General features: G+C 37.6%; 1 protein-coding gene across 9 annotated transcripts in view; it reads right to left on the bottom strand.

Moving 5' to 3' along the window:
• Positions 1-744: 744 nt before the first annotated feature.
• ICE1 (interactor of little elongation complex ELL subunit 1) overlaps positions 745-17,228 on the bottom strand; it is a 39,127-nt gene continuing 22,643 nt past the window's right edge. The window contains exons 14-20 of one of the 9 annotated variants that reach the window (XM_082046594.1): positions 11,955-16,709; positions 10,063-10,231; positions 7,093-7,157; positions 5,448-5,638; positions 3,985-4,091; positions 3,139-3,237; positions 746-2,188 (exon numbers count right to left, since the gene is read on the bottom strand). In XM_082046594.1, coding sequence (XP_081902720.1) covers positions 2,007-2,188; positions 3,139-3,237; positions 3,985-4,091; positions 5,448-5,638; positions 7,093-7,157; positions 10,063-10,231; positions 11,955-16,709 — 5,568 coding nt within the window. In that variant the 3' untranslated portion in view covers positions 746-2,006. Of the gene's footprint in view, positions 2,189-3,138; positions 3,238-3,984; positions 4,092-5,447; positions 5,639-7,092; positions 7,254-10,062; positions 10,232-11,954; positions 16,710-17,228 lie in introns of those variants that run through there. The other 8 variants (XM_082046593.1, XM_082046592.1, XM_082046596.1 and 5 more) reach the window with 8 other exon arrangements.

Below are 17,228 nucleotides of genomic sequence, written 5' to 3'. Positions count from 1 at the left end.
TCTGGGGTGACCCTGCTGAGGGGTTCATGCCCTCTGAGTCTAAGGAGTGCTGGCAGAGGGGGAGTCAGACAATTCAGGGAGGAAATGAGAAGTGAAGGTTCAGCAGATGTGTTACCCCTTACGTCACACAATGAGCATTAAAAACATGCCAGCCACAGATACTGCAAAGACAGACTAACTGGTGGCAGAAGTGAAGAATGGATGTGTGAACTAAGAACTTGCTTCTGTAGATATACAGTAGTGTGTAAAGCAATTTGATCAGAAACAAAATATTTATACAATATTTGGTGTAAATTCTGTAAATACACAAAATATATGATTTTATAAAATAATAAATTTTGAAGTGTCAGTACCAGCTATTCCAAACCAGAATTTTACATGTCCAGTAAATATTTAGAAATATTACTGAATTGATTTTACTTTTTAAATGTCTTTATCAGCGAGTCAAGAATAGGAATCATAAGGGAGGTTCTTACAAAATTCCATTCACATCAAAACCAGCCAGTAGATTTTAAGACATTAATCTGAAGTAGATGTAAATACAAACTGGCAAGGCAGAATAAGCTAAAGCTTGTGTCTAAATTAAAGTATACTACAGGTATCGATACAACAGGCAACACCAAAACCACCAAAAAGCTGCAAGAAGAGGATGACTTTGCTTTCTTTATTGAGCAACTCAACATGCTGCAGACCAGAACCTATAGGAAACACAAGATCAACAAGAGCTGAGAGCCTGCAGCTCCTGCAGCAACTCAAAAACTGTTGAGAGGATCAAGAAACACAACTTGATTCTCAAATGCCAAAAATGTTTACAAGAACCAGAAGAAACTGTTAAGTGCTTGCTGCAACCAAAAGATACTGAACTGACTGAAGACAATCCTGAAAGCATAGATGTGCCTGCCAGGACACAGTGCATAGCAGAAAGAATTAGGTGTAACTATATGTTCTATTCTCTCTGAGTTCAAGATTTCATTATCCCAAGTTCACAGCTGGCTTCAACAGCTTTTGACCTTTTTATGATCAAAAGAAAAAGGAAAAAAGACTGACAACGCATCAAAGCTTTGGCAGAGTCTAGGTCCCACTACAATGAGAATATGCATTAGCAAAGCTTACCCCTTTATATGGTTATAATCAGGGGGTGAAAAAGAGAAGATTTCAATGGATTCTTAACCATTGAATCCTACCACAGGCCCCAAAGCATGCCACAAAATTCTGGCGAGGTATATACTGTCTTTCCAATAGCCAGAACTGCAGTATTATGGGCAGTTCATTCAGTGAAATGACCTCATAGGTAATTTCCTCCTGCCCCCAAAAGCTAAAAACAACAGTTCATTCTGTGTTAATTAAAAAGACCAAAAAGCCCACAGTGGTGTTTGCTTCTTTTATTATGAAAGATACAAAACCACAGAGTGTAGTGAGGCTATCTTTAGAATCATGAACTTTTTTGAACCAACCTCCTATTTACATACACAAAATTCCTCAAGTGGAACAATATCAAATGTGAGACACATTATCAGAATATACCATAGATACAAGTTCAGAGATTTAATACCTCTGTTACTCTATACATGATTGTTACACGAGAAGTCAATTCCTACTTGTCTTACACAAGCATTTTGAATTAAGCTTATGAAACTACTCAAACAAAAATAAAGCAGAATCTGGTATCTGAATGGTTACTTTATAGATATAGTACAAAATAACAGAGCCAGGTTTTCAGCCAGGGTTAGTCTTCTGTCATGTCAAACTATTACTGATTTTTATTGACATCAAACCAGAAATAGCTCAGGAGTCAAAAATGCACTGGTTTTCAGATCACTGATCAGTTATTAGGAAAAGCAAATATTTTCATTTATTTTTAAAAAACTCTTCCCTCAAACAGGAAAGCCAAAAAAAACCACTGAGCTTGCGAGGACACATCGCTTTGTATTGTTTTTAAGTGGAAATGACTACTGCTTAGTAAAATAAGGCACTTCTTCCTTTACATCAGCCCACTTCCCTAGTTTTTAGTTCAGCATCATTTTACACAGAGAAGTGATTTCAGCTATGCCATTTGTGACAGCAAAAGGGATATTGTTAAGAACTGTTGCTCTCCAAGCATGGATGGCCTCAACAATACCTTCTGGATTGCTTGAAGCCATGTCAAACAGTGAATATATGGCTGCCAGCTGCACACCCCAGGGAACACCTGCAAAAAGTTAAGATAAATCAGCTTACAGAAACTTGGATATGCAGTAATGTTTTGGAGAAAACTGAATCTAAAGAAACCATTCAAGAGTCAGAATTAAAACACATCACAGTTGGGATGCCTAAAACAGTAAAGTAGCAAGATGATAACCTGCACATGAATTCCATAACATCTCATTTTATACTGTTAGAGCACTTTCCAGTTTTCTGAATTCAGTAGGTTTTGCATATTCAAAGGATATACAAGATTTAAGCATCTAGTGATTTTACTCTAGTTAAGGGTAATCAGACATGTATAAAAAGTCAGGTTTACATAGTCTGAAACAGATACAAACATGTCCTGAGTTGGAAGGGACCCACAAGGATCATCAAGTCCAACTCCTGTCCCTGCACAGGACAACCCCACAGTTCACACCATGTGTCTGAGGGCATTATCCAGTCTCTTCTTGAACACTGTCAGGCTTGGGGCCGTGACACCTCCCTGGGGAGCTTGTTCCAGTGCTCCACCACCTTCTGGGTGAAGAACCTTTTCCTAATGTCCAACCTAAACCTCCCCCTGGCACATCTTCCTGCCATTCCCTCAGGTTCTGTCACTTGTTGCCAGAGAGAAGAGATCAGTACCTGCTCCTCCGCCTCCCCCTGTGAGGATGCTGTAGCTGCCATGAGGTCTCCCCTCCATCTACTCCAGGCTGAACAAACCAAGTGACTTTAGCTGCTCCTCATACAGCTTCCTCTCCAAACCTTCACCAACTTCATAGCCCTCTCTTGACACTCTCCAGTAGCTTTATATTCTTTTGACCCTGTGGTGCCCAGAGCACAGTGCTCCAGGTGAGGCTGCACCAGGGCAGTGCAGTGTTTTGGCACATGTGTCTCAATTTGTGTGTGTTTTGTTCACATTGGCAAAACTTCGTATTGTGCACATTACGCTAAATTCCTCTAAATATACATTACCTTCCTCTTTTGCATGCTGTACAAACACTCCAATTACAGAACTAATATTCTTCACTGCAGCAAGATATCCTTCCTTCAAACCTATTTGGCCCAAGCGACCTGAAAGAAAAAAAGGTTACTATGGATCTGACATTTAGACAGTCAGCTTCCTAATTTTTAGACTTACTGATTGTCTGCTGAATTATCAACAGAAAATGCAAATTTCAATTACAAAAATTAGTCATTCTTGTTACTATGTTTCTTGAGAACAACAGTTGTCCTATTCCTTTTGTGACTAAAGACCCCAAGGCATTTTTCTTCAGACTGATCCGATCTCCTGCAGGTTTACAATTTGTAAGTGTAAAACTCTCAAAGAATGCAATTTTTTTTTAAACAAACAATATTATATAGCCTACATACTGAAAATATCTTATTGAAACCCAAAGTTCATCTGTTTACCTTGAATGCCATCTAGATCCCAAATAAATAAACCTAACTTAAAATTGCAAGAAGAGCTATCATGTTGCATATAAAACCTTATTTTATACACTTTGCTATAAAGCATATGTAGCTGTAGATTATTTCATTTTAAATGCGTAAAACATGTTGATATTTGTTATCACGAAATCAGAGTAACATCTCTCAAAACTTAAGTACATGCTTTCCACAGGCTGACAAACAGAAAAAATATCTGCATAGATTTGTAAAAGTTTGGCTTTTAAGGTGAAAAATTTTGAAGAAAGTGAAAAAAAAATCAAGATCCAAAAAAATGCAAAAATACTTCAATTCACTTTCCAGGCAGGCTGAAACTTTCAAAGGACATACTTACACAAAGCAGAAGTTGAGCCAGGAAATTAGATTACTTACCAATTAACCTTAGTGTCAATGCTATAACACTATCAGGAATGGAGAGAGCAGTTTCATGTCCCTTTCTCTTCTTTGCCCATTTATCCATAGAAGGCCAAAGCACTTTGCTGTGAAAGACAAATGAATTTGAAAACCTGATACTGCATGAAGAGGTGGTACAATATTTATATAATAATAAATGCAAATGGTTCTTCTGTTTACCATGTGTTTCCATGGCTCCACTTGCATCTTTAGTTCACCTTCTAGAGAAACTCATAATATTCCAAGCATCCCCAAATCTGAGTAATGTAAAGATGGTTTTAAACCCAAGCAATCAAAACTAGCTTTCTGGAGAAATCATTCCTGTTCCGAATAGTATTCCTGGTCATCTTCCATTCATTTCCCTGCAACATTCTGCATCTCTACCTAAAGTCAAGGACTTACTCTACTGACTTCATAAATGTATATGAAATTGCATTACTTTCAAATGTCATGTTGATATGTTATACAAGCTTCTTATATGGCTGAAAATTCACAGTTTGCGTGTTACAAGTAGGATCTGATGCTTCTTTTTAAACCTGAAAGAACCTGAGATAAGACTTTTTTAATCCTTAAAATTATGCTTATAGACCTAGTTACCTATTATCATCAAAACTCCACATGGACAATCAACTCTATATGGCTTTAGTTAAAATGACATACCTTTCACTGAAGATTATTTGTATTCATTTTAGAAGTATTTCACTAAAAATAACTTCTTTAGTATTTGAAAGCATGTAACTTGTATAAAAGACTTGATTATGATTGTAAGGTATTTGCGTTTACTTTATACTCAATGATTACATTATGTCATAGTTAAACAAATGCCATATTTTTTGAAATTCTACTAGGTTATACGACCTCTACATGAAAATAAGGACTACCAGATCAGTACAGGTATCCAAATGAAATCTTTCAAACCAAGTTAGGTATGGTAGCAGTCCATGCATTTAATCTAAGTATTATAATGATTTTCAAATTAAAATCAGACTGAAATCAGGATAGTACACAAATGAGTATGGTTACATTTCACTTTCAGCACATCAAAAGTTCCACCCTCATCTTCTAGTGATGAGGGGGAGGGGAATCCCAACAATTAAGTTCAGAGGAAGACAATAATTTTGCTTCATTGACAAACAATCCATCTCAAGATCTTTCACAATTTTCCCTATATAGCTATTTTAAAAGCAATTGTTTATTAGAACGGTTCCATAAAATTCTACATTGACTCATCAACTGCTCATTTTATCTTAAAATAAGGCACACACACACTAGTCCAGGTCTCAGGTTAAAACACCCCCATTTCTAAGTATCTATGCAATGTTTTATTATGTTAGAAGCTAAGTCAAAATGTCTCAAATTTGGGGGGGAAAAAAAAAAAAAAACCACAAACACGAAAACAATCCACAAAAAAAAAAAAAACACACAGAAAATTGCCACAATACCTTATAACATTGTCATGTGTCCAATCCCATTTCAGATGACAGCAGAGTAGATCAATAGCAAATATGTACTGCCAAGCATTGTCACTCAGATCTTCTCCATATTGCTCACTCAGTTGAAATTCTACTTTTGGACATGACTGCATTTCTGAAAGCAGGTTTGAGACCATAACACCAGCATCTAAAGAGGAACTCTGGAATTTTAGAAGGTGGTTATCTTAATGCATGAAAAGTTACCAACTCAGAACCAAACTCCTTACATATATTTGATTCTGATTGTTCACAGCATCTTGCACCATAAATTCAACTTTCAGTTTGACTTAACACAGACAAAAAGAGGACATAAACTAAAATCTTCAAGTAGTCAGTATTTTTCTTGATGCTTTTATGAAAAGGAGAGTTTGGGAAAAAAAAAAAAACAACCTCAACAAAACCCAGAAACCCTATACCCACTCTCCTCTCTCCTACAATCTGGGGATTTTTGTTTCTCTCAATGAAGCTTTAAGGTCAGAAGAGTGTTTTCCAATGCAAGAAGATTAGACTAATCCTGCTCACTTTCTAAGTTGTTTTGAAAACTGTCACCCGATAGAATGGAAAATACAAATTATTTGCTAAACAGGGATTGCAGCACAGCATAACTCTGAATACCGGAGCTTAATGCTACACCACTACTATGATTTAATAAAAAAGAAATATACACAAATCCATGCCCTCTTAACGCACTCCACTGTAAACCTGCACTAAACCAGGAGATTTATAAGAGCTGTAATTCCAGTGGTACCACACTAAATCAAGGGCTGGTTTTAGACCCCAAAAAACCCTCCAAATCATCAGTGGGTACAACACCTTAAAGGCTATGCTGACAGCAGTAAGCCTAGCTGCAGTCTCCAAGGCAGTTGTGGAGCAGCATGTTAGGCCAGGGAACAGGTGAGCTATGAATCAAGATGATTTTGTTCACTTGATATTTACAGAACTATAGCATTTCCATCAAGCAAGCCTAGGAGTGTCAAACTCATTTTCACCAGGGGCCACATCAGCCCAGCAGTTGCCTTCAAAGTGAGCCTGATGTGGCCCCTGGTGAAAATGAATTTGACACCCCTGATACAAGGTTTTCAAAATAACTGGGGCCCTAGCCCTTAAGCAAATACACAAACCTGTGATACATGAGTACTTACAGTCTCCCTCACATGAGTAAAAAGAGACAGGCTCATCTTAAAATTAACTGTGATAAACCATTACCTAGTACACAGAGAACTATGAAAGACAGACAAACCCAATAGATATTAAAACCCCCCAACAAAACAAAACATCTCAAAGAACATCAAAGTCACAGTTCCACAGAAGGGCAGAATTCCCTAGCCTAAGAACATTCCAGTCAAAGTTTAAAAACAACATTTACTTTTAATATTTAACAGAGGGATTAGTATTTAAAGAGGAAAACAATAAAAGTGTTGTGTTCTAGTATGGTCTAGACAACCACAGGAAAAAAGGCCTGAAGCAGCACTAGTTGTGCAATTGCACAAAGTCCACAGGAGATTCACAGGGTATGTTCACACCCTTCATCAGAAGTAAGCTGCCTGATTCAATTCAGCCAGCAAAATGACCAATAATGACAGAAACTGATACTGACAATGAAAGCATTTGTTACCTGTTCCCAGTTGAGACAAGCACTCAAACAGGCCAAAATCTCATTGTTCGCACTCCGCCTGACAACTAATTGCATAGCTTTGTTAATTGCACCTTGGAAGACAAATATGTCAGACCATACATTTGTGATAAACAAAACCAATTTTTCTGAGTCTGGAAAGTCTAAGGAAAAGAGAACAAAGTAAGTTTTTAGCATTTGAAAACAAACAAAAAACCATGCTCAGGCATTAAAAGCTAGTACACTCTTCAGCAAGATAACTCAGGAAGAAGTCATGAAAGTCATGTAACAACTGCAGGACAGAGAAGTGCAGTCATACTAGAGTATCTCAGTCCTGAGATTAAATAAGAAAAAAAAGACCCAAGACAAAAACACATCCCCTCCCTAAGCCACTTCATTGTAATTTCAGTCTTTTAAGGGAAAAAAAAAAAAAAAAGCTTCACTGGACTTTGCTGTGTAACAACAGTGGAAAAGGACCTTTCCTTCCACATTTTGAGGTTAGTCTCCTTTCATCCTACTTACTGCACTTTAGTTCACTAAAGTGTGGGTTTGGAGCACTGAAACCAGATTCTTTTAGGATGAAATTAAACTGGAAGATGCACTCCAGAAGCTTGCCTAATACACTCCGATCACAAATGAGCACTCTGATCATTGGATCAAACTAGAGCTAGTTCAAACGAAAAAATAATCCTGCCGTGTAATAATGTGAAAATCAGGTCTTCAGTACCAATTCACAGTATTTGCTAACAACTTGCTCGCACACACCTATGAAATCTACATGATAAAAAAAGAAAAAAAAAAACCTTTGCAAAGAAGTTTCCTACAATTCAAATACAAAATCTGATATTGCTCAGCAGTTTTCCCAGGCTCCATCAGGGAAATTACACAAGTTGTGAGTGTATGTTAATGATTCATGTCAAAATTTGTTAATTCCATAGACACAATAAAGTGTGCTACTGATACAATTGAAAAACCTCAGAGCAAGTATCTGACAACCATATATCCAGAACTATATGAGCAAGAGAGGACAGAGTTCCAGGCCATCAAAAGGAAGCTAACAGATCCTTCTGAACATCAAAGCAGAGATATTCAAGGCAAAATATTAAGATAAAACATGGGTGTGTAGACTGTAAGCAATAAAAAGTACACTGGACTAAGCTAGAAGTAGGTATTACTTTCATGCATGAAATATTAATACAATACTGCAATACTGAAACACTTGTCACTATAAAAAGCAAAAAAACCCAAAGATAACTGCTAAGATGAATGTGTCTGCTCTCTTCACTTCAGCATAACTTCTATATTTAGAAAGATCTTAAGAACTAGAGAGCATATGAAAATATATCAGATCAAGAAGCTTTAATGGATTCACTGAGCATAAAAACTCATCCAGTGTCTTGGATGGACCTTCTCCACTCTGAAGCCCCTCATCATAGAAGAATGAACTTTTTTTTTTTTGTCAGAATGAGGACAGTTGCTAAACTAGAATTGTCTACATGTTGCAACTTGAATTGCCTGCCCATGAATTTGAAACACTTAAAAGAGATGATGCAAGGCTAATTAACTGGTACTGACTGTTGATAGTCAATTTGGCAATTGTGTAGTTGGCACACAGCTCACACTTGTGTTGCCATAATTCTGATGGGAATTAATATGTGAAGCTACATGAAAGAGAAAACCCTAAAATAGAAGTATTGTAATAAAATCAAAATAAATTAATTAAAACAAAACCAAAACACACAGCCCTTAAGACATGTTTACACTCAAAAGATAACAATAAAACCATGGAACAACCACAACAGGAATTTCTGCAATTCAAAATATAGAGTAGAAAATCATTCAACAAAAATCTGGATTTAGTTACTCAAGTTTGGACCTTATCCAGAAAGAAGAAAGGAAAAAAAGGGGAATGTACCAAGGTACCACAAAACTAAATGGTTAATTGTTAATTTAGACTAAGGAAAGATCTATGACAAGTAATAGTTTCTGACATGGTGCAGTATTAAAACTATTAACAAGAAAAATGTGAAAGGGGAATTATGATGGACTGTATGTAGGATAGAAAAACAGATAAGAAACCAGGAATTCCAAAAAGAACCCAAGCAAAAAAACCCCCACCAAAACCAAAAATACTCCAACCCAACAAAAAAAATTAATTAAGAACAAAATAAAACTACAATCCTTAATCAGATAAAAAAGGAAGAAAAAAAAAAAAAGAAAAAAGCCAGGGATGTTATATGGAAGATAAATACTAACTGAAGCAGTCAAAAGTCGTAGCATTTTGCTCCTCAGTGCTCCCTAATTTATGTTATTTTAATCTGAAATACAGATACCACTATACTGTTTTAAGCCCTGGATGGCTCAGTATTTTCGAACTAAGTGAAGTCCTTCCAGAACTATGGCAGACTCTTAACTTAGTACAGTGATAGTATGTATATATTACCTTTGTCACCAGGAACAAAAGGAAGGGGGGAGAGAAAGGGAACCAAAACAAAAAAACCCTCTCAAAGAAGCAACTGTAATACAACTGTAAGGAGGACATTATTGTACAAATGAACTGGCAAGGTATTGTCCAACTCCTGACACTATTTTAAGCCAACACAGATTTTTAAATCCGACTTGGTTATGAATCAGTGCTTACTCAGTTAAAGAAAGAAAATACTCATAAGCAAAAAGTACAAAATTCCCTGGAATCACATTATAATTTTGGAGATGCTGGGGCAAAAATGAAAGTACAAAGGATCCTAAATATTTCTTCAGAAAAATTAGTAGACTACTAAGAGCACAGGTGGTCACCAAACTGAGATACAGATGTGGAGGAATTGTGAGAAAGGAAAATTCTTCTAGAACAGAAAAAAAGTTCTAAGGAACTTTCACAGGATTTTTGTTCACTTTTACAAACATAAGAATTCTGGAACACCACAGCAGACATACAGCATATTTAAGATACAAGACCACTAAGCCATACTATACCTTCTTTAAGCAGGCTATAGCAGAAAAGGCGGGCTCTTTCCAAATCTCCCAACTGTCGACAAATTCCTATATAGACTCGACATAGAGCCTGATTGAAATTGTAATTTGTGGCATTCTTCTGAGCCTTGAGTTTATTGAGAATAGCATGCAACAAGGACTCTGCTAAATGCTATAAGGCACAAACCATATTGTTAGACTATTATATCCTTGAGAAAGTTTGATACATTATAGTAGTATGACAAGTAAAAAGAACTACTATCTTATTTTCAAGAATACTGTTTGCATACATATAAAAATGCAGAAAAGTAAATAAGAGGCAACCAGTAAAAGAAAAAAGAGTGAAGAACAACTTCCCAGCATAAACATGTCTTCAACAGATGCAGAATAGTACTACTATTCTTTAAATACAAATCCTTTAGTTATGTGATTAAAAGCTATCTTCCTTAAACAAAAAATGGAGAGAAATAATGACAGATAGAAGAACCTCAATAGCCTAATCAGAGCAAATAGAGCACCTTGACTTGGCTACTCCCAGCGCTGTCAGAGGAGGACAAACAGCCCATTGTCCAGGTGTGAGACTTACTGGATTAGTCAACAGCAGAGTCTCTCCCCAGATGACCTTACACACTACAGGAGGTGGGGAGGGGGTGTTACTGTCTACAGTAACATGAGACTTGATATGACATGCAACAAAGGAGAATATTTGTGCAAGACTTACTATAGGATGTTTAGAAAGGAGAGCTAGAAGTGGAGAGTAGAAAGAGAGGCTTAGCAGCCAGGTGCTGGAGAGGCCACAGGTTTAGAATAGGTAGACACCAGGAGTCTGTGTGCTGGCTTCATGAGCAACCAGAACCTGAAAGCCCAAGGGTCTGAGGGACAGATGCAGGTAAGGCCATAGGTCTGGACCAGCTACTGGAGGGACATATGTTTTCTTCTGTGTCTGTAAGTCTGTCTTTGCATGATACAAGTGGGGAGAACAGGAGCCACCTAGTGGGTATACTGAGTGTCTAATGTTAGCTACTGGAGGGATCCATACTGTCTGTATATGTGTGTATGTATTTTCCACTGCTAGGCTTTCACCCTCATCAGCCAGAGAAGGGAACAAGATCAGGCACACACTACATGCACGTGTGCCTGTTAGGAGTATGTACTCGGCCTTGCCACTGGCTGGACCTGGAAACACAAAGCTGCCGCAGCCTTACTTCTATGAAGTTACCAGATTTGGCAACTGCTGACAAAGATGTCCCAAGAACTTGGCAGCAACTTTTGTGGAGAACTTAGTTATATCTAAGAACTGAAACAGGGCAAAATGCTACCATGCTATCAATTGGTGAATTCCTCTCTTGTGGACTACAAAATATCTATGAGAAAGACAGCAATCAAAGTGAATTTTTTCAACACTGATGCTGTCAGTACTGAGAAACAGAGTATTGAAAGATTTTTCCAATAAACTTCATTTGAACGACATGATGGAGAATAATAAAGGTAAACATGGCATGAAAGGGTATGCCACTACTGTATATACAATGCAGTTTGTCTTATTTAATTGAAAAAAGGCAATTGAACCTCACACTTTTTAAAGGAACGCCTTCTACAATTGTTAATGATACCCACTACAAAAAATTCTGCAAAAATAGTGTTTTATGCATACATCAGGAAAACAAATGTATTTTCAAATGCAGTTTTGCATCTTGGACACCATTGAACAGTAATTTCTTGTGAATTTCTATATTTTCTTAAGTTATATAAGTTTAGATGTCTGATAACCTTTAACGACTTCAGCACTGCAGATTGCATGAACAATTGAGAATTCAAATACTACATACTTATACTCTTTTCACCTGCACCAAAGTCATTGTTAAAACACAAAATTTAGAAACTATGCTACTTACCTTGTTTTTCATACCAAACTCATAGATAACTTCTTTCTCTTCATCTCGCATTACTGGAATCTTTGAGATATTGCTGACATACACATGACCTTTAATAACTGGTAACAAGTCAAAACAGGATTCAGCAATTTTCTTCAATGCCAAAGAAACTTTCTTGCAGCCAGGATCAATAACCGTCTTTACTGATAGTGATGCTTCTAAACTGGAACTGTGTCCTGAATCACCAGTTTCACAGCTTTTGTCATGTAAAGCCTCCTGCATTTCAGAGATTTTATTTTTAGTATTTCCAACAGCAGCAATATCACTGGGCTCCAGCTTTGGTGGTTCACTATCCAACCTCAGTCTCTTTGCACTTCTTGGCATAGACATTGGCAACAGTGTCCGTTCTTCAACATGATTTGATGAGCTTGAAAACAATTGCTGATTTTGCACATCTTTTCCTTGATCTTTGCTACTGTCAGATTTCAAATTGCTCCCAGTTTTAACAAAAGCAGTTGATGTAGATGCAATTGCTTTGAACCCGCCTATTTGAGCCACAGGCCCTGGCAAACTTTGGCTGTCTGGAAAAGCACATCGGTTAAGCTGAATATTTCCTCTTAGAATGTTTAGTGTCCTTGCCCTTGCAGACAGCTCTGGATACATAGTGTCCAATATTTTCACAGAGTTCTCTGGAGGAGCACCGGGAGGAATGCTATCAGCTGCAAACAGAGGAAATCTTCCCGGGACCGGAAGTGCGTGCTTTGGAATGGAAGTACAAAATTTCAAAGGTGATGAGCAAATCCTTCTACCTGTTCCCATTTCTGAGGATGAGGGAGGAGAAAATAAAAGAGCAGATTTTGATGTTGGAGTATCTGTTAACGGAGACATGAGAGGAGGCATGGGAGTATCATGTAGTGGAGATATAAGGTCATCAAGAGGGGAAAGCAAAGAGGATCGACCAGTAGAAGACAATACTGGGGACACAGTACATGCACCTTTTGGAGGAGTAGCAACCAAAGGCAGCAGCAAGGGGGGCAAAGGAGGACCCATCTCTTGCCTAATTTTATTTATAGTCTCGGATGAGCATTTTGTTGGCATAGAAGTATCAGCATTTGCAAGTACCGGCTGAGTTAGTTTAACTTTGAGAGTCTTTGTTTTTCTTTTATCTTGAAACAGCCTCTTTGATAGCTTGGCATGCGTTACTTGGGCAGCTGTCTTGGTTGAAACAGTCAAGATTTCAGATGGTTCTTGTTCTTTGCATTCCAATTTATTGCTTTTTTTGAGAGCAACATCCTCACAAGATTCTGACTCCAACATAGATAGCTTCTCAAATACTGGTTTTTGTGGCTCAGAAGGCTGCGTGTGTGACTGACAATTGCACTCTACATCAGATAGGGCTGGATTTGGAAGATATTTTACTTCTTTTTTTTTCCTACTGCTACCATCTAGGATAACACCAGTGTTATTTTCTCCTACGTTGCAAGCAGTGCAAGTTTTACTATTATTATTATATTCTTCAAACACTGAGACCCCCATATAAACACTGTGTAGTAGACTTTGCTCCACGTTTGACTGAAGTTTTTCAGAATCATTTTCTAAGAAATTACCAAGTGCTAACATTCTTGTATTTAATTTACTGTTTTTTACAGTTGGTTTGCAAGTTTCTGAAAATCTAGTTAACATCTGGCATAGTGGTAATCTATTTTTTGAAGCATTTGGCATCACAAGGCTTTCTTTTGATGTCCCAGTTTTTAACAGACTTTCCTCGCTGTCATTGAAGCATCCAGCTCTGTTAGAATCTACTATGCATTTATTAGCACCCTCGGTATTTTCAGAGGTTATTAGTACACACTCTCTTTTGCAAGAGAGAGAGTCTTTAGGATAACCCTCCCTAACCACACTTGACAACGCATTTGCAGTTTCACAATGTGTATCTATATCCATCACAGTGTCTGCTTTTAGATGACCAACTGTCAAAATATTTCCTGGGTGCACTCTTGAATGAAGTTCACAGATGTGGCAATCAGAATCAGCAATTGCAGCAGTTTCCAGAGCACCCACTACAATTGTCCTGGAAGCTCTCAGTTCTTCTCTGAACATGGGAACACATTCAGAACACTTCACATTCCTAACTTTTTGTACAGAACAGGCTTTCTCTTCAGATTCATTGCTCTGCTCTGGCATATCAAAATCATTTTTATACCTTTTTATAGTATTTTTCCCAGATGCCTCAAAACCAGTCAATTCTTTGCTTTCTCCTCCAGCTATTAGTGAACCAGTTCTAGAAGGATCTGTTGTAACTTCCCACATAGAAGTCCTGCATCCTGATTCTTGACAATCAAACTTTTGAAGAAAAGTACTCTTATTGTAAGAGTTTGCATCTAAGATCTGTGACTTAACAGATGCATGAGGTTCTTTATCCACTGGCTGTTCCTTCTCATCTGGAATTTTCACTTCATTTTTGTGTACATATTCCCTCTTAGGGCAGTCCAGCTCTTTGCACATGTTGTCTTTTTCAGCAGACAGGACCTCAGCACCCTCTTCCAAGCTTTCTGAAGAACAGTTAAGTGTAGTACCCGTAACACAATTTTTATCTCTTTTGTTTTTCCATGTATGGGAAAAAGCAGCCTTTTCTCTGAAATCAGTTTCGACAAAACCAACAACTTTCTGAAGACTGAAATTTAGATCAGAAGGTATGGTGGATTCCAAGCTGATTCCCACTTGCACAGAAGAATCTGTTTCTTCAGTATTTATACAGACCATCTCCAAGTCCCCTTGAGCAGAAAAAGTCAAGCCACTCTTAAAATCCATTTCTGAAGTAGGCTGGCAGATGATCTCTGAAGTATTATTTTTCTTCACAACATTCTCTTCCCAGTTAAGTGAACTGGAACAAATCTCAGTCACCAATTCCTTGCTTTGTTTATTTAATTCCCCTTTTACTTCATCGCATTTAACATTTTCAGTTACCAATAACTGATTCAGAGGTTTTGCAAACTGTGACTGAGAAGTAAGTTTACTTTCTGCTAATACTGATTCAATCATATCCGTTCTTTCTAACATGTCACTGTTTTCCTCTCCAAAATCTTCTATATTAACTTTTAATTCAGTCTCTTTAGATTCAAAGCCTCTAAACTTTTGAGTTTTGGACAACTGACATTCTAATGTACTACACAGGTTTTGAGGTTGTTCCATTTCACTTTTTATTGCTGTAAAATCTGATACAGAGGATTCACACTTAGGTACACTGCTTTCTGCATCAATAATGCATCTCATCTTTGGTAGTGCAAGTATACTTTCCAAGTCTGACTTCCCTTGTGATAAATTATTACTATTTTCTTCCTGGTGTGGTTTGCCTTTTAGATGTCCCCTCTCCTTTCTATGTACTAATTTTCCATTTTCTGCACTATGGAGTAGCTCTGACGATTCAGAGATTTCTAGAACACTTTGTGTGTTAAATTTCACAGCTAGATCAATACTCTCAGGTCTGGTTACATTCATGTCTTCAATTTTGAGCTGTTCATCATCTTTTGGACAGGCTGACAAACCAGTTCTCTCCACACCTACATTTTTGTCTACATCATCCATAGACAATGAATTTCTGATTCCTTCAATAGCAGATACAGTTAAGTAATGTCTAGAGACTTTAACAGCTTCTGCTTCACATTCGCTGTCCGCTTCATCTTTTATTGTTTGCACATATTGTTTCTCCAGAATCTCTTCACTGTCATGCTTTAGTTCAGAGCACTGGGAGTGTGCAGAGATCTCAATAGCTCCAGTGTCTGCCTCAGTCTCCATAATTATTCCCTCCCCATCATACTGTGTCGTTAAGTCTCTAAGACACTCCACTTCACAGAAGGATTTTGAGCTACTGAAATCAGACAATACATTTTCAGAGAGCTCTCTCTTATTACTTGCCTCTGCACAGAGTCCTTCCATCTGTACTGCAGCTTTTATTTCCTTTCCAATTATCACTTGGTTTATGTTTTCCCCTGCATCACGTGCCATATTAGTTACTTTGACTACATTTTTTGATTCATTTTCAACCACTTCATTCTGTATCAACACATCAGACTTCTCCTCAGAATCTTCACCTTGAAGCAAAATGCATTGCTCAGGTGGCAAATGAGTAGCATTTGGAAGAACAGATACTGCCCTGGGGGTGTCTCTCTCTGATAATCCATCTCTTTCTGCTTTTATTAATTCACCATGCTTTTCATGTGTACCCTTGTAACTACCAGTTCTAATTAAGATTACATTCTCCTCTGTTTGTTGTACCTCACTACATTTTTCCATATGATTCTGAGGCTTGAAACTGTGTAACATGGAATCAGCTGAAGAACCTCCCTCTTCACTGTGCATGTCCTCACTCTCTCTTTTCTGTTCTTCAACAGCTTCCAATTCATGTACTGTTGCTTCAGTTAGTTCTCTCTTCTTAGTTTCCATATTCTCAGAATTCTCCAAACAATCTTTGTCAGTTTCCATGTTTGTAGTTAAAGTAGCAGCTTCAGCTTGCTTTGTTTCAGCATCTCTCTCCTCCTTGCTTGACATCTTTGGACCGATAAGAACTTTTTTTTCATTCCAACTCAGGTTACATGAGATTTCTGCATCAAGACCACACTCACATGATTTGCTTCGTCTGTTACACTCCTCATTGAGGCTGAAGGCATTACAACTCTGAGGCTGAACTTGGTGTTCTTGTAGAATAACCTCCACTGCAGAAGCACTCCAAACAACTTCTTGGTCGCTGGAGCCTGTGACTTCTCCAAACAATGTATCCTTTAATGTAAAATACAAAGTTAATATTCCAAAGCCTGGTATCAGTTTTAAGATCTGTTTCTCTAAACAAATACACTGGTGGCTCTGACATGCAGTGGTTTTGAGAGACTAAGGCTGATCAACAGAATTACATCCTTCTCCATCATCGTTCTTCATAGCAAACAGTACCTCTGAGAAAAGTCAGAGACTTCTTTACCTATCTAGTTGCATTCTAAGATTACTGGAAAACAATATCTGAGTAGGTTCCCCTTGGCTTTCAAGCTGTGGAATTCTATGAAAGCCATGCTTATACCCAACAGGAATTGGGACTGTAAGTCTGCAACACTGGGAAAAGAAATTATTACAGCAGTTGAGACATGGATAACTTTGTTTTAAATATACTTCTGAAAATTGTTTTGCCTTTCACAGGCAGTATGCTAGAAGGTAAAGAGTATCCATATGGATCTAAACACACAGAGAGCCTTTCAGTGCATAAGTAACTAATATTGATACTCAAAAAAATAAAAAAGCCCAGGAATA

The sequence above is a fragment of the Streptopelia decaocto genome (genome assembly GCF_964273445.1).
Source record: "Streptopelia decaocto genome assembly, chromosome: 2".
NCBI lineage: Eukaryota > Metazoa > Chordata > Aves > Columbiformes > Columbidae > Streptopelia > Streptopelia decaocto.
Note: the sequence above shows the minus strand (reverse complement) of the source record. Positions and strands in the feature narration are given on the sequence as shown.